Here is a 25092-nt window from a genome sequence, read left to right on the forward strand (position 1 = left end):
GTCCCACCTTTATCACAGCTCTGTAATGCCTCTGGACATAGTAACAGCCGTGCTAAAGGTGGAATCATGACTCCAGAATGCTAAGTAAAAGGAACACCTCTCGTTCCACAACCAATGTGTTGTTTTGATGACATATTGCTTGTGTGACCCCCGCATCGGGGGGATTTAAAAATGAGCGTGGGCCGTGTACAGTAAACAAACATATCAATGTGACCAGAAAGATATCGAACGGGGGACAGTACAAGATCCACAAGCTGTTGTCACTTCGGGCGGAGGACTCACTCTATCCATGCTAACATTTGTGGAACGGTGAAAGACTCTGGAGAGATTAGCAACACCGGGGTATTTCCGATGCACAAGTTATACGTCACACTATACGCTGCACTGTGTCACCGCCCCTTTGATTCCAGAACACATGTCCACTGTGTAAAAGTCCAGCCTATCTCACCTCTGTTACTCCTTTGGCTTGGCTGTGGAAATCAGTCAATGGTGGAAAAAAGGCGGGATCACCATCGCACCATTTTTCAAGGATCTCTTTGTAAAAGTGGCTAGTGTCTGCACATGACAATACATTCACTTTACAGGTTCTATCTAGTGCAAGATTTATAAATCTATTGTATAAATGTACATAAACTAATATATATGTGTAATAACACACCATCATATACCTTGAAACATCAGCAAACCAGCAGTTTTGTTATTTGTGTTACGATTAATCTTATTAAAATACATAACATTTAGCACATTTAATCATCCAAGGCAGATAATTTAAAAAAAAAAAAAATGTAGACCAGTGTTGTCATTGTGACTCCTTTGGTACAAACATTTTTCTACCAGTGGAAGGAAAATCTAGTCCCAGCTGTTGGATTAAAACATTAGCAGCACATCTAATCTAATCTAATTAATCTACATTGTTACATATTTGTTTTGATATTCTATTCTTCCCGTTGTTTTTGGTGCATTTTATAATACATAGCACAGCACAATAAAACATGGTGGGCCATCACAGTCTGTATCATCAGTGAGAATCACTGATATTGACTCAGTGGACTCACCCTGCAGTACTCATTAATGGGCCTTAGTCGTTTCATGGCCACATCCCTGATATGGCTTCTCCTGAACAGGATCTTCCCTGGAAAACAGATGGAACACAACATTCAGAACCAAGTACATAGAACTGCTTCCAGTGGCGATGCAACAGTTGTATACAGATGACAGTATGTAGAGGTAGAGGAATTGTGAAATATGCATTTTCTTTAAGTCTTATTTTGCAGATGCTCACTTCCAAAAAACTTTTTTTGATCTGTTAGAGGTGTATTGAAGGACAATAAAGACACAGCAGTTTTTCCAAAATGTAGTTGGTGAATTAGCATGCAGACAAAATCCAATCTCATCATCAATAACAATGACAGCACAATGAGTTGGGCGAGGAGCTAGGTGAACAGCCGACCTTTGTAAGTAATGAATAAATGATTTTGGGAAAGTAAATGATGTGTGCACAGCAGCTTAAAAGCAACTTCTTATCTGTGGTCACAAATAACCACAGTCACAAAGGAGCTGAGTCGCCATAATAATAACAAGAAAAGGCTACAAATAGGCCTCTGAAAACACCCCTCTAACTTAAATGGTATGCAGGAAATTTGAGCGCCAGTGTCTGTTTTCTTCCAGTGTTTAACGGCTGAAGTTTCTCCTCCAAATTCACTGAGACAGCTCTAATGCAAACACATAAACTGGGCAGGAAAAGTCCGGTTGAAAAAAGGTCCTGGGAGCAAAAAAAAAAAAAGACATGTTTGAGAAGTTACTGTATCGTCTCCATCAAGTGCTGTTGGTATTGTTTTTTTTTTTTTTTTTTTTTTTTTAAGAGTATTCGAAGCAGACTTGGTGAGACAAGAATCTGTCTCACAGGAGAGGTCAATCCCCTTCTAGCGCCACCGTGGAAACACCAATACCACGGCTTTTCTGTTACATCAAACCCCACAGCTGAAAACCACACAAGTCTGCTTTGTTTGTATGTGTGTAGTGAACTGACTGCAAACCAAAACTCCATTGAATATTTATTTATGTTCTGTTTTCTGAACCATGTGCAAACGTAGAATGGAAAAAAAACAAGCACACACAAAGAATAGAGAATGTTTCAAAGTTGTGGGGAGTAGATACGGTTTGTGCTGATTTGCCACAAAATCACATTTTACATGCAAACCACAACCACCAACACAACACCCTCCTCACCTCTGGACTCCATCCAACCATCTCTGCTGACTCTTATCTACGAGTCCGCCTTAACACATCAACTCCTTTTCTTTTTTTGAACAAGATTTTCTCAATATAATACAAGTATAGTGCTGAATGGTCCTTACAGATATCTGAGGTACACATGGGTGTATATCAATCGCAGCTAGCACCATAGAAAAAACAGAACAAAACAAAGCAAAACAGAGCAAACAACAGACTGTACATAAAACAATCCCTCCTCAGTCGTTGCCAGCGCACTAGACATAGTAAAGGACCACTATCACAACACAAACCTGCATTAGGAGTAAGTACGGAGTGAGCAGCGTTGATAAACTGCACCCAAACGTCAAGTATTTACAGGGTCTGGAATGTTTTTAGGAAGGGACCCCACACTTTCTGGAATTTCCCATTTGATTGCTGAAGTGAGTATCTAATTTTATCAACTCCTTTTCACACACACAGTTACTTTGCAAACCACTTGATGAGTTTGTAATCTTGGAGCATTTTTCTCTTGAGATTTGGTTTCTTTTGACAGAAAACATGCATGACTACAAATGTATCAGTCAGATGTTTCAGGTTAGGGACTTCCGTTCATCCTCTGCCGTTACCTTTAGTATTACTAAATAGAGCTGCAGTTTTTGATTATTTGTGAAATTGATGAATCTGTCAATTACTTTCTTTGATTCAATTGAAGAAATATTTGAATAGGCAAAAAAAATTAGTAAAAATGTGAAACAAACATGTCTGAACATGATAACTTGTCCTTTATCCCAGAACCAGCTGAAAAAAAACATAAAACGTATAAAAGTAAAAGGATATCTAAAAAATATATAGTGTTTTTTGTTTGTCACACTTAAATGTTTCAGATCATGTTCATTTGGATTTTTTTTCCCCCTTAATAATAAAGACCTATATTTAAAAACTGCATTTTGTGTTTACTTGTGTTATCTTTGTCTAATATTTAAATTTGTTTGGTGATCTGAAACGTTTAAGTGTGACAAACATGCATAAAAATAAGAAATCAGGAAAGGGGCAAACACTTTTTCACAGAAATAACAACAATAACAACAGTATAAAAGTGTATATTAAAATATCTACATATATATATATGTCACAGGAATCCTACAGGATTTCAGTCTCTACTGTGACATATATATATATATATATATAAAATCAATAACAAACAAGTCAAATGACATCTACAAACAATATGTGCATTATAGCCATCAACACATTGTAACTTACTAAAAACTTCAGATGGAACCAACATACAACTTTGTGTTGATCCTGGCGTCATGTGCATCACAGTAAGTGTCCGTGTGAAATATAACAGCAGAACCAGTTTTTACCAGCAGCGAAAATAAGGGAACAAAGCTTCGATTCAGAAAAAGTGTAACAGAATATGTTTTTTTAATCGATTTGAGTCAATTAACAGTTTCAGCTCTTCCACTAATTCTACTACTATGATAGTTTGCATATCCTCCTGAGACCCAGCAATGCATTTTGGTCCTCTGTAGGAGACAAGAGTTTCACAGCTTTACTTAAAAACATTGTGCACTGTAAACAACATTACATAAAAAGAAAAAGAAAAGAATTAAAACATTACTAGTGGATGCAGCCACAGCCCCAACAAGGATTGACAGGATTCAATAAAAATGTATCTGGAAAAAAAATGTTGCATTATGGCAATTATTTAATGTAAAAGCCAAAACTTTTCTCTGGGTCTCAAGAGGATATTCAGCTGAACTTGCCTTGAGACTAGAGACATAGAACCAACATACACCTTACACCAGTGGTTCCCAAACTTTTTTGGCTCGTGACCTTATTTTAACATCACAAATTTCTGGTGACCCCAGAGATTCAAAACGGAGACATTTTTTCTGCTAAAATTAATTTGTTTTTGATCATGTAATAGTTTGCTATACTACATTGCAAATAAATGCTAATTTTAGACAACATTTAGTCTATATAATGTATATTATTTTGGATGGAGGCAGAAAAGCCAGGTGGAGATTACTGCACAAAGTGAGAATTTTATTTTCCTTGGTCAGGATATGTACAGTCAGTCCAGCTTGGATTTACAAGGCTGACAATTAATACTGAACAAACAAGAACTTAAACTATGAATTATGAAAGAGCTGCAGCATCTGAAACCGACCACAATGAACATCTGAAAGATAAACAGTACCACAGTGCTTCAGTTTCAGCTTCAGAGTTTGTCATGTCTTTTATGAATTGGGATTGTCTTTCTCAATTTACCATATTTTTATTACCTCCGCCAAGGAGGTTATGTTTTTGCCAGGGTTTGTTTGTTTGTTTGTCTGTCTGTCTGTCTGTCTGTCTGTCCGTTAGTGTGCAACATAACTCAAGAAGTTATGGACAGATTTTGATGAAATTTTCAGGGTTTGTTGGAAATGGGATAAGGAAGAAATGATTAAATTTTGGTGGTGATCGGGGGTTGGGGGGGCCCACGGGGGGGCCCATTTCCAACAAACCCTGAAAATTTCATCAAAATCTGTCCATAACTTTTTGAGTTATGTTGCACACTAACGGACAGACAAACAGACAGACAAACAGACAAACAAACAAACCCTGGCAAAAACATAACCTCCTTGGTGTGGGGGGGCCCACAGGGGGGGCCACTGATCAGCCTTGGCGGAGGTCTGCGCTCTCCGAGTGCTTCTAGTTAGTAAGTTTTTATTTATTACCTCCACCAAGGAGGTTATGTTTTTGCCAGGGTTTGTTTGTTTGTTTGTTTGTCTGTCCGTTAGTGTGCAACATAACTCAAAAAGTTATGGACAGATTTGGATGAAATTTTCAGGGTTTGTTGGAAATGGGATAAGGAAGAAATGATTAAATTTTGGTGGTGATCGGGGGTGGGGGGGCCCACGGGGGGGCCCACTGATCAGCCTTGGCGGAGGTCTGCGCACTCCGAGTGCTTCTAGTTTATTTATTTTTTATTAATTACTAGAAATTCCAGGCAATCCCACATGGGGTTCTGACCCCAAGATGGAAAAACACTGCCTTACACCTTGTATTTAGGTTGACTAAGACCGTGCTCTAACTAGAAACTAACCGATCCAGATTTTGTGCGACACTATACTGCGACCATGTGCTCTAAACAGTTTTGGTGTGGTTGTTTTTTTTCCACATTTCAGCACAATTACCGCTCTCACACCTTCCCAAGCAAATCACACTGCTAAACAGAAAACAAATAAGTTCAATTCAAACCAATCGAAGTTGAGTAGAACTGGTTGTTTTCAGTGTGATCATCATGACCAGCGATCAGTCTGAGCTCTATCAGATTCTGTGCTGGTCAAATGGCTACACACACAATAACCCATAATGGAAACTCAAATGAACATCCCATGTCTCTGTGGTAGTGATGCAGACCTGCTGAATCCACAAATTAATGTGCATCTGCTACTGCTACATGACAGCAGTGTCATAAAAGTGAGGATGACAGATGTGAAACATCTCCGTCCTCATTGATGGAGGTAATGAAGTGAGAAATTCTGCTGTTATTTCCAGTTGAATTTTAGTTGAAGAAAAAAAATCTGTGCAACACCTGGAGTTCTTCACTTTCACATGTGTTTGGGTGAGAAGCTTTTGTAACCTGGTATGACTGCCAATACTTTATTATGAGCATAGGATTGAATTTCAATTAAAGACGTTTTATAAAATGTATGTCTATGCTATTACTTACACTTCCTAGAAAAAAAGAAAATCTACATCAGCTAAAACCAGAAACAGTATGTCACCCTGAACATGAACTGAATCTGAATCAGCCGTGACAACTGCAAACAATGCATTTCTAATTTAATGATAGTGAAAACAGTCTCAAAATCAGAGAGTGCAGACAACTGGAGACACATCCATTACTGTCAATGACTGAAAACTGGACAGGGTTATAAAATAATACAATTACAGGCAAAATTATTATGTATTCGGATGGGTAAAATGCACTGAATGACTGAATTTCCCTAAGGGCAGTGTTAATTTAGTCATCTAAACTATTTTAGTTTCGGTCTAGTTTTAGTTTTAGTTCTAAATATTAAAATTTTGTCAACTAAATCTATTGTAGATTTAGTCAAAAATCTTCCCATATATCTGCTCTTCTCTTTCTACCAAGTGACAGCATTTTTTTGGTTCCCATGTGCAGCTTTACTGTCGACACAACCAGCAGTTTGATCAAAACAAATGTAAGCGCCTTCCATGTGGCTCATAAAGTTGAGTTCTGATTGGAGCTCTTCTCAACTTGTGCAGCCTCCTCCGCCTTCCCATTGGGTCTTGTTCTCAAGTTATCCCGCCTCTTCCTCCTATCCAGTGGACGTCCTTTCAACTCCTCCCTCTCCCTTCTGACTGGATCTCGTCTCTGGCCAACCTATTCGTCTAGTTTTTATTCGTTGATGAAAGTGTCACAACAGTTACTCAGTCTTTTTGCTCTTGTGCATTATTTTTTAATTTAATTATCAGCTCGTTTTCCTCAGAAAAAATAACACTGCCTATGGGGGCAGTAAGGTTAAGCTTAACCTTAACATTTGATTGTATTTATTGTCTTCTTGCACATAACTCTTTGACCTTTCCTCATACACCACTCTTAAGAGCATAGGTGTCAAAACCGGCCTGTAGGAGGAATTTCAAAGTAAAATAATAGCATAATAACCTATAAATAATGACTCCAAATATTCTTCTTGGTTTGGTGAAAAAAAATTATATTACATTATGCCTATAAATAATGACAACTTCAAATGTTTCTTTTAGTGCAAAAAATAACATTAAGTTATACAATTATTTACATTTACACACTATCTTTTAACAATAAATATGAACAACCTGAAATGTCTAAAGAAAATTAAGTAAAATTTTAACAATATTCTGCCTGTTACTAAATGTGTAGTACCTTTGTAAATCTGATCCATAACGCACATGTATAAATGATAAGTTGAGGTATAATATTGTTAAATTTGTACTTGTTTTTCTTAAGAAATTTCAGCTTTTTTCAGGTTATTCACATCTGTTTTGTTCGGATAGTTTGTAAATGCAAAAAGTTTTATAATTTAATGTTTTGGGTTTTTCGTGCATTAAAACAAAGAAAAAATTTGGAGTTGTCAACATTTAAGGCTATTATGCTACTATGTTACTGGTCCGGTCCAGTTGAGATCAAACTGGGCCGAATGTGGAACCTGAACTGAAAAGAGTTCGACATCCCTGCTTTAGAGGGTCAAAACCAGAACTCGTCCTTACTCATTTACCTTATAATTATTATGGCCAAACTCTTTGTATTTTTATAATGTTTCTGAATGCTGTTAAGATATTACAGGCAGATCGAAGTTAAAACATTTCTGACCATTTATTCAAGACAGAACAGTACGCTACTACGTGACGGAGAGGATTAAAAAGGATATTATCTAGATGGAGAATGCGACGGGACATTCAATCTTAGAGAAACTGGCGTCGTCGTGCCAGAGGAACCGAAAGGACGCCGTGTCTGGACGGTCATCAAAACGAGAAGAGTTCTGAAAGTCAACCCGTGGCCGCCTGCTTCCCTTCCTCAGCCTCTCTCTCCGCCTTTCTTCCTCTCCTCCCCTTGTCACTCCTCAAACAGAAAGCTTTTTTGACGCTTTTCCAAAACTCTCTGGGGTCAGCAGAGAAGCACTGACTCAACACTAGCCACTCTGTATGCAAGTCAGCCTATGGGTGTAGCCCATGAAAAGGGCTTGTTTAGGGAATGGTGGGACGGAGGAGAAGGGGGAAGGAAAAAGTGCCGCCTCAGAGCCAGGACTCAGGAAAGGTAGACTTAAAGGCAGATCGCAGCGCCAGCAGTGACCGAGGGTATCAAACAACATTTGTTTCCTGGTGAGAGTGAGGGAGTAGAGACAACTAGAGATGGGAACACAGAGAGCCTCCTTGTTACACCTCACACACAAAAAAGCTTTCTCTCAATGCTCCTCTTTTAATCCCTAGATGTACTACACATGAATTCCTCCGGTTATTTCACCCTACTCTAGCTCCCGAGGGCAGCTTTAAGAGTCTAATCCCTTTACATAATGCCAAAGCTGCAGACTTGAAACTTGTGGCACAAATCACAAAATGAAAAATTTCAGAAACGACTATTTGGAGACTTTATACATCCAAATAACAAAGTATTCAAGCGCTGAAGTTTCACCTTGAACATGGGGATTAAAAAAGTACTGCACTGGCAGAAGCTTCAAAAGATCAAATTATTAAATCAACTGGGTGAAAGGGGATCTGTTGAAGTATTTTAACAGTCACTTCACAGAGATTAAAACCAGTACGGTTCTAAAAACTGATAATGACGGCCTGTCAGTCTAGGCCATTACATTCATACAAAACACTGAACTGCAACTAGACGAGAAAGAGACCTTTTCACGCCTGAAGGTCTGAAATAAGATTCATGGTTTGTTTGCTTTTTATTAAAATTGCCTAGATTTCTTCTTATTAGTTTTTATTTCACATTGCAAAAGTTTGCATGGCATACACATGTCCTGTTGTCATGATGTATGTGTCCTCTTGCTATTTAGCATTGAGTGGTTTTACAGACAAGTGAACATCTAACATCATTTCAAACTTTTTCCATATTAATTTCAGATTGACTGCCACTATACAATTGTGTATAGTGACAATCTGTGTATAGTGTGTATATGTTGATGCACAATGGCCTCTCATATACATAAATATGTAAAAATTGCACACTTAAAATTATTTGTGTTTTAAGTGTTTATTATTTCATCAGACCATATTTCCATGAATCTCCTCCTTTTCCCTGTGTGTTACCACAGCTCTGTGTGTTACTGACTGATGATAGTCTGCCATAACTTCCTGTGATTCTAAAACTAACAGTGTAAAAGTGATGTTTTCACTCCAAAAACCAAAACCAAACCATAGTTTCCTTCCAGGCTCTTTAACCCCAACTGGTCACGGCAGACGTCCATCCTCCAAAGGCGGGCTCTGCTCCAGGTTTCTGCCTGTTAAAAGGAAGTTTTTCTTTCCACTGCCACCAAGTGTTTACTCCTGGAGGACTCTGTTGGTGTCTGTGAATTGGCTTAAGAGTCTGGTTTGACCAGCTCTAAATGTGAAGTATCAAGAAATAACTTTTGTAATGTGGCACTACATCAATACAATTTATTTGATTGACTGATTGACTGACTGAGACTACCTCTTTTCATATTTCATCCAAATCATGGAGAACTGAACTGTGTTCAGTCCAAACAGAAAAGCTTGACCAAATGAGACATATATATTACCTGTGAGTAAAGATCATTACACTTGACTGCAGAGGGAGTTGAATAAGTGGCCCTGAATTGTTTGCGTTCAAAGTTACTTGGTTTCTTACAGACGCTGCTGCCACAGACACTTCATCGAGTGCTGCATAGCTCTTCAGAAGTCAAGATTTCTTTTGCAGACAAGCAATAAGCGTGACGCGAATGAGGCATGAGCGACAAGGTCAGTTTAACGATTCGGTTCATTTTTCTATTGCTCTGTCCTTCAGCGCAGACCAACAGGGGAATGCGAGTTATTCCACACCACAGAAACTGACTTGACCTGACTAACATATTGTGCCTCCTGCTGCAGAAGGATCTGCAAACCACCAAACTGGCTGAGAGGATGAATCATTAACAGAGAAAAACAAAAACTGAACCTATGTTACAGCCTGATGCACATATTCCATCTAAGCGTTTGGCCATTTAACATCAGTCTGGATGGAGATGCTTTTCCTGTTAGTGAGGATGCTTAGATCCTTAGATGACTGATCATAACCATATCAGCTCTTGTACAAGGCTGTCCTTGTCTTATGACCTTAAAGTGGATCCATCATGATAAAAAAGTCACATCTAATCTAAACATCTTGTATGAACTCTGAGAATCCTGGCACAGTGAAAGGTAACCAATAGCTAAAGATTCTTTGCACATACCATGTAATCTTCAGATAAGAAGACTGCCAAGCCCAGGTGTGAAAAGCAACACCAGATTTAACATGTGAAACTGTCTACAGGTTGGTAAGAAGTGGACGTTTAGCTTTGTTTGGGGTCTGGAAGGCTGGAATTAGCGTGCAGCAGAAATTCAGCACACATGTAGACGACCTAATTTGCTGATGTGAAGACATTAAAGGAATAAAAACCGCCCTGGGGCATTGAACAAACCAAACAGCAAAGGGAAAACCCACTTCCGTGCCTTGTTAGTTTGGTTTCATTCCATAGTCCAGACTTTTGCTGTGTAAGTGAAGGGTTTTCTTGGCTGACAGGAAAAAACTTATGCAAATCAGTAAAAATGTTACTGTATCTCAGCATCCCTTCTAAAATAAATGTCTGATCTGAACTAGGACTGGTGATCTATGAATAGTCAGTTTGAGACACTAGGAATAAAGATGGTTTTAGCTACAACCTGTCTGCCAAGTGTCTGCAAATAGCTTTAAACACTAAAAAACACCAAGAGCAACCACCACCCACAGATTCAAGAGCGTTACCCTGAAAACTCACACAAAGACAGATGGGAAGTCGACTTCACTAAAGAGAAAAATTGTTATTTTATGTCTGAACAGTAGATCCAGTAAAGAAAAATAGCACCATTGTCCCTGTATTTCACCGGTATGTTCTATCAGGAATCAACAGCTTGAATGTGTGAAGTTGTCAGGTTCTGCCGCTATGTTAGAGTCCTGTGGTCTGGATGCAGGAGATCAATCTCTCAATAGAAGTGAGTGGTACTTTCACTGGAGGAGAACTGAACAGATTAAATGAAAGTCCATATATGACTTCCTGTCAGTGTTCAATAGGAACTATATTGATATCTGTAACCATTTCCATTTTATAAGACATCAAAATGTGGCCCATTAAACTGGTCTACAAGGAAAATGCTTCCAGAATAAAAGTAATGAAATGTTACCACATGAGAGTCACTGATAAAGAAAAATCACGTCAAAAATGCTGGTTGGCTGAACTTTCCAAGATACAGCCTTGGGTCAAAATGTGAAATTCAAGAATTAACGAGAGAATGGGTTTGACTCAAAAGGAATATTTGTCTCAGAGCTACAAGATCTACTTCAAAGCACTGTCTGCACATTAGAATACATTCACTTTACAGGTTCTATTTAGTGGAAGATTTATAAAACTATTATATAAATGTACATAAACCAATATATATGTGTAATAACACTTAATCATATACCTTGAAAACATCAGCAAACCGGCACTTTTGTCATTTATTTTCCAATTAATCTTATTAAAATACGTAACATTTAGCACATTTAATCTCTGAAGCAAATCATTTCTAAAAAATTGTAGACCAGTGTTATAAGTAAAGGCACATTTTTAATATTTCAACAATTTGGTAAAAATTAAAAAATCTAAATTTCTCAAAACTGTGAATAAACTTTATAGACATTGTCCCAAGGAAGCTACATAGCCTATAGCTATAATTTGGAAAGAACTGGACCATTAGTTTCAGGGAAGAAGATTGTTGAAATGTAGACATTGGTGACCTTGAGTTTGACCCTACAAGGTCACTCAAGGTCAAAGGTCATGAACCCAAATGAAAGTCCATATTTGACTTCCTATCAGTGCTCAATAGTAACTATATTGATATCTCTAACCATTTCCATTCTATAAGCAATCAAAATATGGCCTATTATAAGTTGAGGCAAATTTTAAATATTTCAAAAATTGTGTCAAAAATCAAAGTATCTCAAAACTGTGAACAAAGTTTGTAGACATTGTCCAAAGGAACCTACATACAGGGGTTGGACAAAATAATGGAAACGCCTTAAAAAAAATCAACAAAATATAATTTAATATGGTGTAGGTCCGCCTTTTGCGGCAATTACAGCCTCAATTCTCCGAGGTATTGATTCATACAACTTGTGAATTGTTTCCAAAGGAATTTTAAGCCATTCTTCAGTTAGAATACCCTCCAACTATTTTAGACACGATGGCGGTGGAAATCGACGTCTTACTTGAATCTCTAAAACTGACCATAAATGCTCAATAATGTTGAGGTCTGGGGACTGTGCCGGCCATACGAGATGCTCAACTTCATTAGAATATTCCTCATGCCATTCTTTAACAATTCTAGCTGTATGGATTGGGGCATTATCATCTTGAGGTGAAGGTGTTTCCATTATTTTGTCCAACCCCTGTATAAAGGTTTAAATGAATCTGAGTTGCAGTTTTGTGAGAGAAGAAGCTTGAAATAATTGCTAACAAAGACGGCAACAAAGACAGTGGACAGAGTGCCTTCACAAGAGCTCATGTTGAACTAATAAAAATCAGCCAGTCTTTGTATCTACCTGTATATATGTACTAGTATCCATGCTCAGTATATTCACACACACTGAACGAGGCCCAGTAGGATCTGTCACAGCTGTTCACCCATTTGCTCCTACTCTGTCTTCATCAAACACACAGTGACGTGTCTGCATGTTTGTGTTCATATTCTCTCCATCAGTTCCAGACCTGCAGAGCCCCCCCCCCCCCCACACACACACACACACACACACACTAAGCTGATAGGGGAGATATGAGTGGAGTCTGTATGGATGAGGCATTCCTCCAAAACAAAAAAAAAGATACTAGGATCCAACTCTCAAACTATTTCCTAAGTATTGAAAACAAACCTCCCTGCTGCCTGTATTTATGTTAAGTATTAATGAAGTTAATCCTTTTGGGCTTTTGGATGATAGATAAGCCAGTGATATTACAGTTTTATGATGGAAACACAGATTTTGCATTTTTACAGTTTCGTCTGGATGTCTAACATATTCTCTCAGTTTCATAAATACTGCACCATATTCTGGCTTGGTTCACAATGGAAACTGTGAGGTTTTGATAATTACTGTGGCTGCAGGATGTTGTTTGATGATTCCTTTGGGTGCAGTGTACAAACCCAACAGCCTCCCATGAGTCATTGTTTTATACATTTTAACCCAATGAGAAGTCTGTGAGAGTGAGGATGAAACAAAGAAATGTTATGTTCTACTCATGTTCTACTTGTTTTTTTTCCATCTATGACTAAAACCATCTACTGATCTAAAATGGTGAACAACTTTTAAACCACTGACCCTATTGTGAACAGTGGAAATAGTGTAATTATCTGCAACATTAATTCACCAATAAAACCCATGTAGTGGTTGTAAATGTTTTTTTCTATTCAGCTGATGATATGTTTAATTGAAAAAGTCACTTTTTCTTTAGTTTTCTGTTTTAACCTCCTAAGACCCAGCTATGGGTTTTCTGTCCACATTTGTGGACAAGAGTTTCACAACTTTATACAAAAAAAAAAAGAAAGGAAAACTGTCCACCACAAAGGACATTCCATAAAAATTTTAAAAACTGCAACTGAAAAAACTGTTGCATCATGATGTTTCCAATATAGGCACTTATTTAATAAAAAACAAAAAAAGCTTGTACTTTGCTGATATTTCTTGAGTCTCAGGAAGTTAATATACCGTACTTTCCGGGCTATAAGGCGCACCGGAATATAAGCCGCACCTGACTATAAGCCGCTGGTGTCCACGTTGTGACATGAGATATTTACACAGAATGATGGTAAACAGAAAGATTATTTAAATATTTATTTCCATATCTTAACTGCTTTTTTCCAAACAGTGCCTGTAACACAGCAGTAAAACGGCAGGAACACGACTGGTTAAAAAACCCAGAAAAGTCATTGATCTATATCTTCATCTTCCTTCTGCTCATTGACACCACTGCAGTCATCTTCTTCAGTGTTGGAGTTGAACAGCCTCAGAAAGGCTCCGTCACACACCTTCTACATCCCCCCTCCGTTGTTGCTCAATGGCACTTCCGTGCTGCAGCTCTATTTCCTTCTTGGACAGACACATCGATTGCTTTTAACTTAAAAGCTGCGAAATATGCATTTCTTCGTGTGTTTTCCATGATGAGGGTTTGTGCATGACACGCAAAATGATTGTTAAAAGTTAAGATTAAAACTTCTCCTCTTCGCATCACCTCTTCCACCTGTCTGTCTCACTTTTGTGCTTCCTGCTAGAGCGCCCCCTGGTGGCCGTTAGCCCGTATAAATCTATACTTGAGCTGCATCGCTGTATAAGCCGCAGGGTTCAAAACGAGAAAAAAGTAGCGGCTTATAGTCCGGAAAGTACGGTAATAACCTTTAAATTTTCTCTGAGCTTGAATGAGCATATATGTGATCAGTGAATTAAATATAACAATAATAATAATACATTTTATTTATAGGCGCCTTTCTTGGCACTCAAGGACACCGTACCGTAAAACAATAAAACAGGAGAGTATAAAACAAGCAATAAAACAGAGTAAAAAATAAAAGGCAGGTTAAAAAATTGGACAATGCAATTGTGTTCACAAAGAGAAAGCGGTTCTACACAGATGGGTTTTGAGTTTGGATTTGAAAAGAGGGAGTGAAGTGATATTTCTGAGCTCCGGTGGCAAGGAGTTCCAGAGTTGGGGAGCAGAAGTGAAAAAAGTTGATTTTCACTTAACAATGAAGAGGATAAAATAATTAGTGATAGTGACTTAGGAAATGTTAGATGTGAACAATTTGTGGAAGTCACCACAAAAATGGGTCTTTAAGGGTTCATCTAAAATAAATAAACAAATAAAATATGATCACTTGTGTCATTGAAAACTCATGAGAAGGGATAATTTTAACTCTTACCTGGTAGGAATGGAATAATCCTACGTTTTGGGTCTTTCTGGCCTCCTTCCACCGGGAATTTATCCAGCAATTCCATCTGAAACACAACAAGTCGGTCAGATTATTCAACATACTGATTTATGGGCTGTAGTTCATGCAAACACATGGACATACGCATGCACTTCCTATAACACCCAACATGATGGCTTAGGCTACAGAGGAAGAGTCCACATTTTTACAAATCAGCAGTTTCTAGAAGGAATCCGGCCAATAAAGGAAAGCCTGCCAATGATTAGGAATGTTCAGAGCAGATGGTACGGTTTTTCCCCTCCGCTTCATATGCTGCTGCACCGAAGGCGCTTTAGGCACCACTGACATAGTGGAACATTTCTGTTTCCATGATTTTCAAAAGCCAAAGAGCAGTGGTTCTTTAGATCCCTTGATCATCATTCCCTTAGTCCATCTGCTTATTCTTTATTTTATCTCTCTAAAACTTATTTTTCTTGGTTTCTTTTTCACCTATTTTCAGTCTGGTGCTTACACATTCGATACATATTCATGTTTCATCACCATCGTCCTAGACATAAACATCTACAATTTGATAAAATGCACTGTGAAAGGCTGTGTATGCCTATAAATGTGTGTGTATCCAAGCTAAATGCAGCTGAAGCCAATAAAACAACACCTGGCCACATTAGCAGCTGAACTCCAAGTGCACTCCCCTTCTCTACTGTACTTTTCCAAACAGATCTGCCCTTTGTCTTCACTGATGCCTGAAGATAAACCACATCAAACATTCAACCAACAGACTTATCGGTTAGAATCAAAAATGCCTCACTCAGTTTAATGTTTTAAAGATGAACATTTGAGTATTTACTTGATATTATTGCACAGAAGCTTCTAACAGCAAAGAAACAAAGACCAAAACATTAAGGGATGGAACTCACTTGTGAAGTTTGACTAGATCAGAGTAAAAGCTCATTTTTAGTCATGTTAGCAAATTTATATGTAATCTAGGTTTTTAACCCTTTAACCCCTGAGACATTATTTCAATGGAACGAGCTGCTATGAATCTGTGTCCGTTTCAGTGTCATAAAAGCTGCTGTAAGTATGTGTTTGTGTTCCTTTACTTCAGTGGTTTTGTTTTACTGTGTGTTTTAGAGTCAAAACAGAGTGGAATAACAGAAAAAGACAAAGAGAAGAAGTTAAGTTTTACAGGTTTTTACCAAAAATGGCACTCAATGTAAATCAATAAGAGATTTAGGACGTTGAATATGAACTGTGAACTGGAACACACTGAACAACAACAATTATTTGAATTTTGGCCCAGTAGTTTTTTTGGGCCCCTCTTTTATTTCTAAATCAGTCCAGCTGCTGGTTGGGACCTGGTTGAACTCCAAAAAGCAGTTACACAGTCAAAACTCGGTAGAAACGTAGAAAAAAAAAAAAAAAGGAAAGTCTCCACAACACAGCAAACAACGGCAAAAACAAAAAACAGGAAAATGGTGTTAAAAAAAAAAAAAAAAAAAAAAAAAGCAGCCCAGACCTACTATTTTTATAGCGAGTCAGTCTCACTCACTGCTCTATGTTTTGCCCCCCCATTACAAAGGCAGTGGGGGGTGCACTGAGCATGCTCAGATGTCAGAAAGAATAAGGTCTATTATATCAACAGGTTTTGAAATGTTTCTTATTGAGCAAACAGTTGAATTTTTATGAATATTTAAAATAAATCATACATTCAAACATTCATCACAGACACATCAGGGGTTAAAGGGTTTATCAGTCATGTGAAACAATGGATGGCAGGGAGTTTGTAACATTGTCTTCCAAACAAAAGTCAGCACCTAGTTTAGTTTTGCCTCTTAGTTCTAAGGAAAGCATATTAGTGAAATCAGAAGCTGATTAATGATCTTGTCTGTCATTCATTAAGTCTTCAGTGGTATGGCTTGAATTACATCACTACATTGAAATGTGGGTATCTCTGCTGTCATTAGGAGATAAGCAAACCAACAGGGGAAAAAATCTAGCAAATGTATAACTCATTAGCTGATTTTCGAACTAAAACTGTTTTGCTTTGACAAGAATTCTTAGCTCTCGGAGAAGAAGGAAAATGCAGTAAAAGCTGAACCCTGTGACCAAGGCATTAAAAGAATAAAATGAGATTAATGTTCTTTCTGATCCACTGTGATTCACTGTTAACTTGATAAAATTACCTCTACCAAGGCTGAGAACCAAGGAGTCATTTAAGGGTTAAAAAAAAAGGGCTAACCAAATAAACCACATATGTAAACTTTCTGTTTCTATTTTTACTGGTGTGTGACAGTCATTTCTAGAGTTTGCAGAAGTACACCATATTCACTCTGCAAACCGTTTCCTGTTGTCATGTAATGTCTACAACTGTGCAATCTGACTAATGTTTTTATTTCACTGCTTCCCAACTGATCAATGACTAAAAAGACACTGGATGGTGAAAATCTGGAGAAACATCAGACTTCATTTTAAATTAGCTACTGATTAACAGTTAGATTTAGCACTCAGCCGTTACTGAATCTAATGGGTGGTATTTCTACATGTAACAGTTGTAAAAAAGTGCATTATGTTTCTGAAATACTTATGCTCCGCTGCCTTTTCTCAACATTTACACAACAAGAAAGGACACTTATTTCTGATTTTCATTACATTACCCCTTTCCTTTCTTATTATAGTCAACATAGGAATTGGTTGAATGCTAACATTAGCTATTTAACAGGAGCCAATGGTTATCAAAAATGTTTTTAATATGACATTGTCAAAAATGACATTTAAAAGGTTACCAAATATGTTCCTACATTAACATACACACAATGAGATTATATTTTAGAACAAAGCTTAGGGTATATCCCCAAAATCCCCCTAATCCTCAGCTATATAATAAGGAAAATAAATGACAAAATGTATAAAAGATACAAACTTAATTTTGGATGATCGATATGAACCAAATTTAAATTTGATTGGCTTACCATATCTATTAATAATGTCCACAAAAACAAATTTTTCAACAGAAGCGAACCCCATTTAGATAAGTGTTAATACTCATGGAACACCCAAAATCAATAGGGTTTGTCCCCCAGGGGTCACCTATGTTGGCGCTAAAGGGGGCTAGTTATCGCATTCAGACGAAGGATATCTGACCTGACTAATGTCAGAAAATTATTTGCTGAATAATGTCAGAAAAGATATTAGATATTTGTTGGACGATCAATATGAACAAAGTTTGAGCTTGATTGGCCTACTATTTCCTTAATAATGTCCAAAAAAATTATTTGTCAACAGAAGCTCTCCCAACCATTTGGAAAAAACACACCACCTGGTGTCAAAATATGCCATCATATAAACTCAAGGTAGTGGCATGAAGATAGATAATTGTTAGACAATCGCTATGAACTCAGTTTGAGCTACATCGACCTGATAGTGGCAGAATACTGGTCACAAAACCAATTTTTCCCCACAAACCTCCACCTAGTGAATGAAAATGACACCATATGAACTCTGGATGGTAGCAAGAAAATGGGCATTTGTAAGACTAATTGATTGATTGATTGAAATCTTTATTTCAAACATGTAGACAATCAATATGAACCACATTTTATCTTAATCGGCCTATTCTTGCTTGATTTATGTCCACAAAACTGATTTTCAACTAAATGCCCCTATTTGGTTGACTTATAATACTCATAGATAATCTGAAATCCATAAGGTTCTTCCATTAGGGGTCCCCTATGTTGGTTATCAAGGGATAAGAAATCCAACCAAATCTGGCCTAGTTATTGCATTCACATAAAGGATATCAGGCGGCGGCAGAGGATGAAGGTCAGGGTAAAACCATTATATTCCTGAAACTCCATTTTGGGGAAATAATTATAGGATATTACAGAATTAAACCTTTGCTAATGTGCTTTGCTAACAGAGAACGAGGTGTCTAAACTCCTTTCCTCTAGCCGTCCTACAACATGCTTGTTGGACCCTATTCCATCCAACCTCTTACAGTCTGTTGCCCCTACTATCACAGCACCAATCACACATGTGATTAATGCTTCAATGACTTCAGGAACATTTCCTACAGTATTTAAACAAGCGCAGGTAACACCACTACTCAAAAAACCTTCCCTCACCCCCACTCAAGTGGAGAATTATCGACCAGTCTCACTCCTCCCATACCTTTCTAAGATCATCGAAAGGGCTGTTTTCAAACAGGTCACAGAATTCCTCTCCCAAAATAACCTCCTGGACATCAACCAATCTGGCTTCAAAATCGGCCACTCCACTGAAACGGCTCTGTTGTCTGTGACAGAAGCCTTGAAAGAGGCTAGAGCAGCAGCCAAGTCTTCAGTACTCATTCTACTGGACTTATCAGCAGCATTTGACACTGTCAATCATGATATCCTGTTATTCATACTCTGGAACATGGGCATCACAGGCCACGCACACTCCTGGTTTCAATCTTACCTTGCTGGTCGGTCCTTCAGTGTGTCCTGGCTAGGGCACACATCAGCAGTTCACCGCCTCACCACGGGGGTCCCCCAAGGCTCTGTGTTGGGCCCCCTCCTTTTTGCCATATACACCACCTCACTCGGTCAGATCATCCACTCACACGGCTTCTCATATCATTGCTATGCTGATGATACCCAGCTCTATCTGTCATTCCCACCTGATGACTCCACAGTCTCAGTGCGGATCTCAGATTGTCTCTCTGACATATCTGCATGGATGAAAGCCCATCACCTTCAGCTGAACCTGTCCAAAACTGAACTGCTGGTCTTCCCAGCTAAGCCAACCATACAGCTGGACATCTCCATCACTATTGACTCCATACCTCTGGCTCCTACCAGTGTAGTACGTAACTTGGGAGTCATGATTGATAATCAGTTGACCTTCACGGATCACGTTGCCTCTGTCACCCGATCATGCCGTTTCACTCTGTTCAACCTAAGAAAGATCAGGCCATACCTAACCCAACAGGCCACCCAGCTCCTGGTGCAGACTATGGTTATCTCCCGTCTTGACTACTGCAATGCTCTTCTAACGGGCCTCCCAGCTTGTGTTGTCAAACCACTACAGATGGTCCAGAATGCAGCAGCGCGTCTGGTCTTCAATCAGCCTAAAAGGGCACATGTCACCCCCTTACTCATTGAGTTACACTGGCTACCCATAGCTGCCCGCATCAAATTCAAATCTTTAATCCTAGCCTACAAAATTCTCCGTGGGTCTGCTCCTGTCTACTTAGGTGCACTAATAAAAGCTTATGTCGCCCCACGACCACTCCGCTCGTCTGGGGAACGTAGTCTGGTGGTCCCCAGACCTTGTACAAGACAATCCAGGCTCTTTTCATGGGTCGTTCCACGTTGGTGGAACGCTCTACCAAGTGCTACAAGAACAGAGTCATCCCTGCCTATCTTCAAGAAGCTCCTGAAGACCCAGCTCTTCCGAGAGCACCTCCTATCCTAGCACTTTCAAACATTCCATTTTAAATATTCTAATAAGGTTTTTCCCAGGACAACCACAGATTCTTTCACGATTATCTCTGGACCTGCTGCGGTGGTCCGGCCTCTTCCCTGCCCTCATCATCACCACTCACTTATCCTCAACCGCCTCCATGTGTCTCCCCCTACTCCCCCTTCTCCCCCTCTCCCCCAGTCCCTATCTCTATCGCTCTCTCTTTTTCCCCTTCTCTACTCTCTCTCTTTAACCCCAACTGGTCAAGGCAGACGGCCATCCTCCAGGAGTCTGGGTCTGCTCGAGGTTTCTGCCTGTTAAAGGGAAGTTTTTCCTCGCCACTGTCACCAGTCACAAGTGTTTGCTCCTGGAGGATTCTGTTGGGTTTCTGTAGAATTGACTTAGAGTCTGGTTTTGACCAACTCTATATATAAAATGTCAAGAGATAACTTTCTTGTGATCTGGCGCTATATAAATAAAATTTGATTGATTGAGTGATTTAATTGGTTTTCCCCTGTAAGTCGCTTTGGAAAAAAGCGTCTGCCAAATGCGTAAACATAATGTAACCTAGTGTAACATGTAAAACTATCGAAGCATAATGTAGGTGGTCAAATGCTAATATTAGGTTGTCTAACAGGAGCTAATGGTTGTTTTACCAGGACACAGACATGAAATAAAGGTATTAAACAGGTTCTCAAGGAGGTCTCTTTTCATTAAACATACAACATTTATACGACAGACAGATATTTCAGAAATACTATCAAAGAGTAACATTAGAGGGTGGATGCTAGCATTAATGCTAACAACTAGTTATTAAACCATTAGCCTTTTTAGACAGTTAATGGGTTAGCCAACTAGCATATGACCTTAGTAGTTAATGGAATTTAATGGGTTATCGTATCTGAAGTGTTATGTACCATGTTGTCTTACTTCCTAATGTTTAATTTCAGAACTACTATATCTGCAGTTCTTCCGCTCTGGGCTTACGTAATGAAACAAACACAGACTTTAGATTTGTGTCTTGGCAGATCATTTTTTCACACGTACAGTACTCTATCTGGGAACAAGAGGCAAGAAACACACCTGACTCAAATTATAAGACCAAAGATGAGCCCATTATCATCCTCTGATGTGGGTTCAAGGTTAGATTTTTACTGAAATGTTTAATTATTCAGTGTCAACTTCTCCAATTCATTACTTAAAATAATTGAATTCAGATAGTTTTAACATCAAGTGTCTGTTGATATATTTGAGTGAAACAATAAGTTGTACTGAGCCAAAACTAACAAAGAAAGGAGAGCTGAGGAACATTTATCGGGCAATGTGATGGAGAGGTTATGGGAAAGAAGGGCACTTGTGCCAAATAGTATTTGTGAATGCTTTTATGGACCGACTGACTATTAAGGTGACAAGAGATACTGCTATTAAAAAAAAAAGACTGGCTTTTAGTCAAATCTTCACTCAGGGCTTAATGTTTGACTTTTGCACAAAAAACAAAGAAGTACAAAATTACCAAACACTATAGATGTTTAAGTGTACATTTATCTCTTCAGAGCATCAAGGATGAATGCACTGACATGAAACCTAATGGTGAGCATTTGTTGGAAGCTTTAGTCATGCATCTCATGACAAACTGGCACAAGAGATGATCGAAGATGAGAGATGAGATGAGAGAAGATCGAAATTGGAGAAATATAGAATTCTTAACTTCTGGGAAGAAAAAAATGGTACCTATAAATCTTGCTGGCTTAAGAATGTTTAATTATTGACACAGTGCCAACTTTAAGATAGACAGTATAAACAAAGAGACAGGCTGAAAAAGGGGAAAAAAAAGAGTCAAAGACAGAAGAGCCTTTACCCCCCACACTGTAATTGTTCCCATGTGTCTGAGTGCAGGCACACCCAGTCTGTGTCTACGCTAAACCTCGTATCTACTCTGTAATCAAAGCCACTCAAACACGAAAAGGCATCTGGAGAGAGTAAAGATGTCTCTTCAAAATACCAGTTACATCATGCGTCCAACATCAAATATTCATGCTCTACAGGCAGGAGGATGACAGGCTGAGGCGGAGCAGTCAGTCAACCTCCCCATGACTTTCCAAGGCTGTTCTGAAATATGCTTTTAGAACCATATCCTTATGTGCTTGTTTCCAATAGGAGCACATGCACGCACATACGCCATAATATACGTAGGTTTAACTTATTTCCTCAAATAGTGACCCCGGCATTTATTCCTCTTTGTTGCAGAAGGTGCCAGGCCTTTATTTGAAGGGGGCTTGTATTAGAGACAGGCCTTTAATTGTAATTTCCTCTGTTAATCTGAAATGTTCAATCAATAATCCTATCAATACATGGAAAATAATTAAGGTAAAACACCGTTTGTCAGCTTTTCAGGAGCATCAGATGTCTTTTTCAGATGCATCCATAGTCTGTGTAGGGAACTTGGAAGCACCATTATCTTCTGAAACATTGATTTACCAATAAAACTAAATGACAGTGGTTGCAGATGCTTGTTTTCATGTAGAATTAATGATATATTTTGTTGAAAAAGTCATGTTTTCTTCAGTTCTCCATGTTCTGATACAATAACCTTTGAATTTACTGCACTTTATCTAAACGTAAATGGTCAGTAAATTGAATAAATGATTTTCATTGGAAAAATGCAAAGGATAGCACTATAATAAATAGTGATAAATCACTTGGTAGTGGCTAAACACAGAGAGAAATTCATTTGGACATCACAAAAAAATACTTCCGTGTTTTTCAGGGGCTGAATGTAGAAATTATCCTAATTAGTATGAGACCTCATTTTGAGCCACTCACGTTTATGATGTTAAAAGTAATGCAATGTACTTTTCTCCAAGGAAAAGGCCTCCTTAACTATTACAAAATTAAAAGCCATCTAACATTTCAGTGGATAGAAACCGTGCATTGGTTAACCCTAACCATGTCACATGACTAAGTGTCTATAAATGACATTTTTGCTGAAAATGTACAACACACACCTGCAGTGACAAACTTCAAGTGAGAGAAGAACTGATGCGTTGAACAGCTGAATTATACTGTTGAATGTATTAAATTAAACTTGTGTCAGGCTCAACACTGGCTATCATTAGAGGCCAAGCTTGTAAGTGACTCCTGGTTTTAATTTAAATGTTCCAACTACAAAATAATGAAAGATAGAAGAATGAATAGACAGACATTATCCTGACCACTAGCTAACTCAAGATAAATCACTCCTCTGCTATGAGCCTCAAAAAACCTCTTTAATTCATTTACCATCATCAGAATGTGACATTTTGCTTTTTCCCTCTGGAAGCAGGTGAGCGGTCTCATTGAACCCTTATTGTGCTATGATTTTTAAAGATGTTTTTCCCCTGTGCAAAGAAACACAGCTATTAACAAACACATAAAGTGTATAAAGCCTTCCATATCTGTGTACAAAGCACTCAGTTTATCCACCTATTCCAAATTGTGTTTTTATGTAAATGTCCCCCCCTTTTATGTAAATGTGCCCACCTTATTGTCAGAAGGTCCTTTAGTCATAAAATTAGTTTAGATTTAGTTGATAAATCTAACCCTAACCTTAACCCCTTTCTGACAACAGGGTGCCTCCCGTCCTGCCTAGATATGATGTGCTTTTATAAAATGCACTCATTTTAATAAGATATAACTAAACACACACTTTCTACAACAAAAACTAGACGCTTAAGTATGTTTAATTCAGTTCAGTGATATTTTTGGTCTTTTATTTGATGAGTTCGTCTACATCACACAGTCAACAAAACAGTAGAAATCAACCTGCCTATGCGCATTTTATGTCAACTTGTTGACTATTACTCAGCACAAAATAAACTCTTAAGTGTCCCTGTCACCACAACAGTCTGTTAACACATTCAACGGTTCTGTAAACCTTTAAACACTGTTATTTCATTTGACTGGTTCCATCTGAGTCAGAAGCTAATGTAATCCTCCAAGGGTCTATAATTTGTCTAGTCCATATCCGCTTGAACCACATCGGGAGCCTTCAAATAAAGGCCTAATAAAGAGTACCAGCGAAGCGCCAGGCCCTGAATGAGAGGATAAAAAAGGCAGACAACAATGGCTGTTCTTTGTACAATATGCTGGTCTTCGCTCCCTACTGTACATTCATGTCTGTGGTCATTTTTAACACAATGCACACTTCTTGTTACAGACACGCCTAATGTTTGACAGAGCCTGACCTTTTGCCCCACCACCCACTGGGAGCACCAGGTGGTCACCTAACCCACAAAGACTCAGAACTATTTTGTGTGGTGACTTCCACATTAAAGGAGTGATTTTTTTTCCTTTTTTAAATGGAATTATGCATTTTAAAACATTTCTCTGTGGTCTGCATAAACTGTAAATGCTATGCTTGGGTCTGAATTTTTCATTAACTCAACTCCACAGGTCCATCTTAAACCCTATTTCTGAGTAATGACACCAGAAAGGTCGTTATGAGCGCTAGCCCTTTAAATGCAAATGAGTCACTTCATGCCCCACCCCCTCCAGGTTGTTGACTGTGCTGCTCTGTTCCGTTCAAGCAACGATTGAACATTTTAGGTAATCGGCTCAAAGTTTGGACATATTTTCAGTATGGACTACAACCACTGCTGCTGATAAACAATTATGCAGCACATGGAGAAATGTTCATTGGAAGTCTTGACCTTATATGCGCAAATGTCGTGGCATAACTAGTTATATACGTAACAAACTAAG

General features: G+C 38.4%; 1 protein-coding gene across 4 annotated transcripts in view; it reads right to left on the reverse strand.

The window, feature by feature from the left end:
• The window catches only part of sh3pxd2b (SH3 and PX domains 2B), a 93554-nt gene that overhangs the window by 53783 nt on the left and 14679 nt on the right, over window positions 1-25092 (reverse strand). For all 4 annotated transcript variants that reach the window (XM_030154659.1, XM_030154658.1, XM_030154661.1 and 1 more), the window contains exons 3-4: window positions 14902-14977; window positions 1056-1132 (exon numbers count right to left, since the gene is read on the reverse strand). In XM_030154659.1, coding sequence (XP_030010519.1) covers window positions 1056-1132; window positions 14902-14977 — 153 coding nt within the window. The remainder of the gene's footprint in view (window positions 1-1055; window positions 1133-14901; window positions 14978-25092) is intronic.

The sequence above is a fragment of the Sphaeramia orbicularis genome, chromosome 14 (genome assembly GCF_902148855.1).
Source record: "Sphaeramia orbicularis chromosome 14, fSphaOr1.1, whole genome shotgun sequence".
In the NCBI taxonomy this organism is placed as follows: domain Eukaryota; kingdom Metazoa; phylum Chordata; class Actinopteri; order Kurtiformes; family Apogonidae; genus Sphaeramia; species Sphaeramia orbicularis.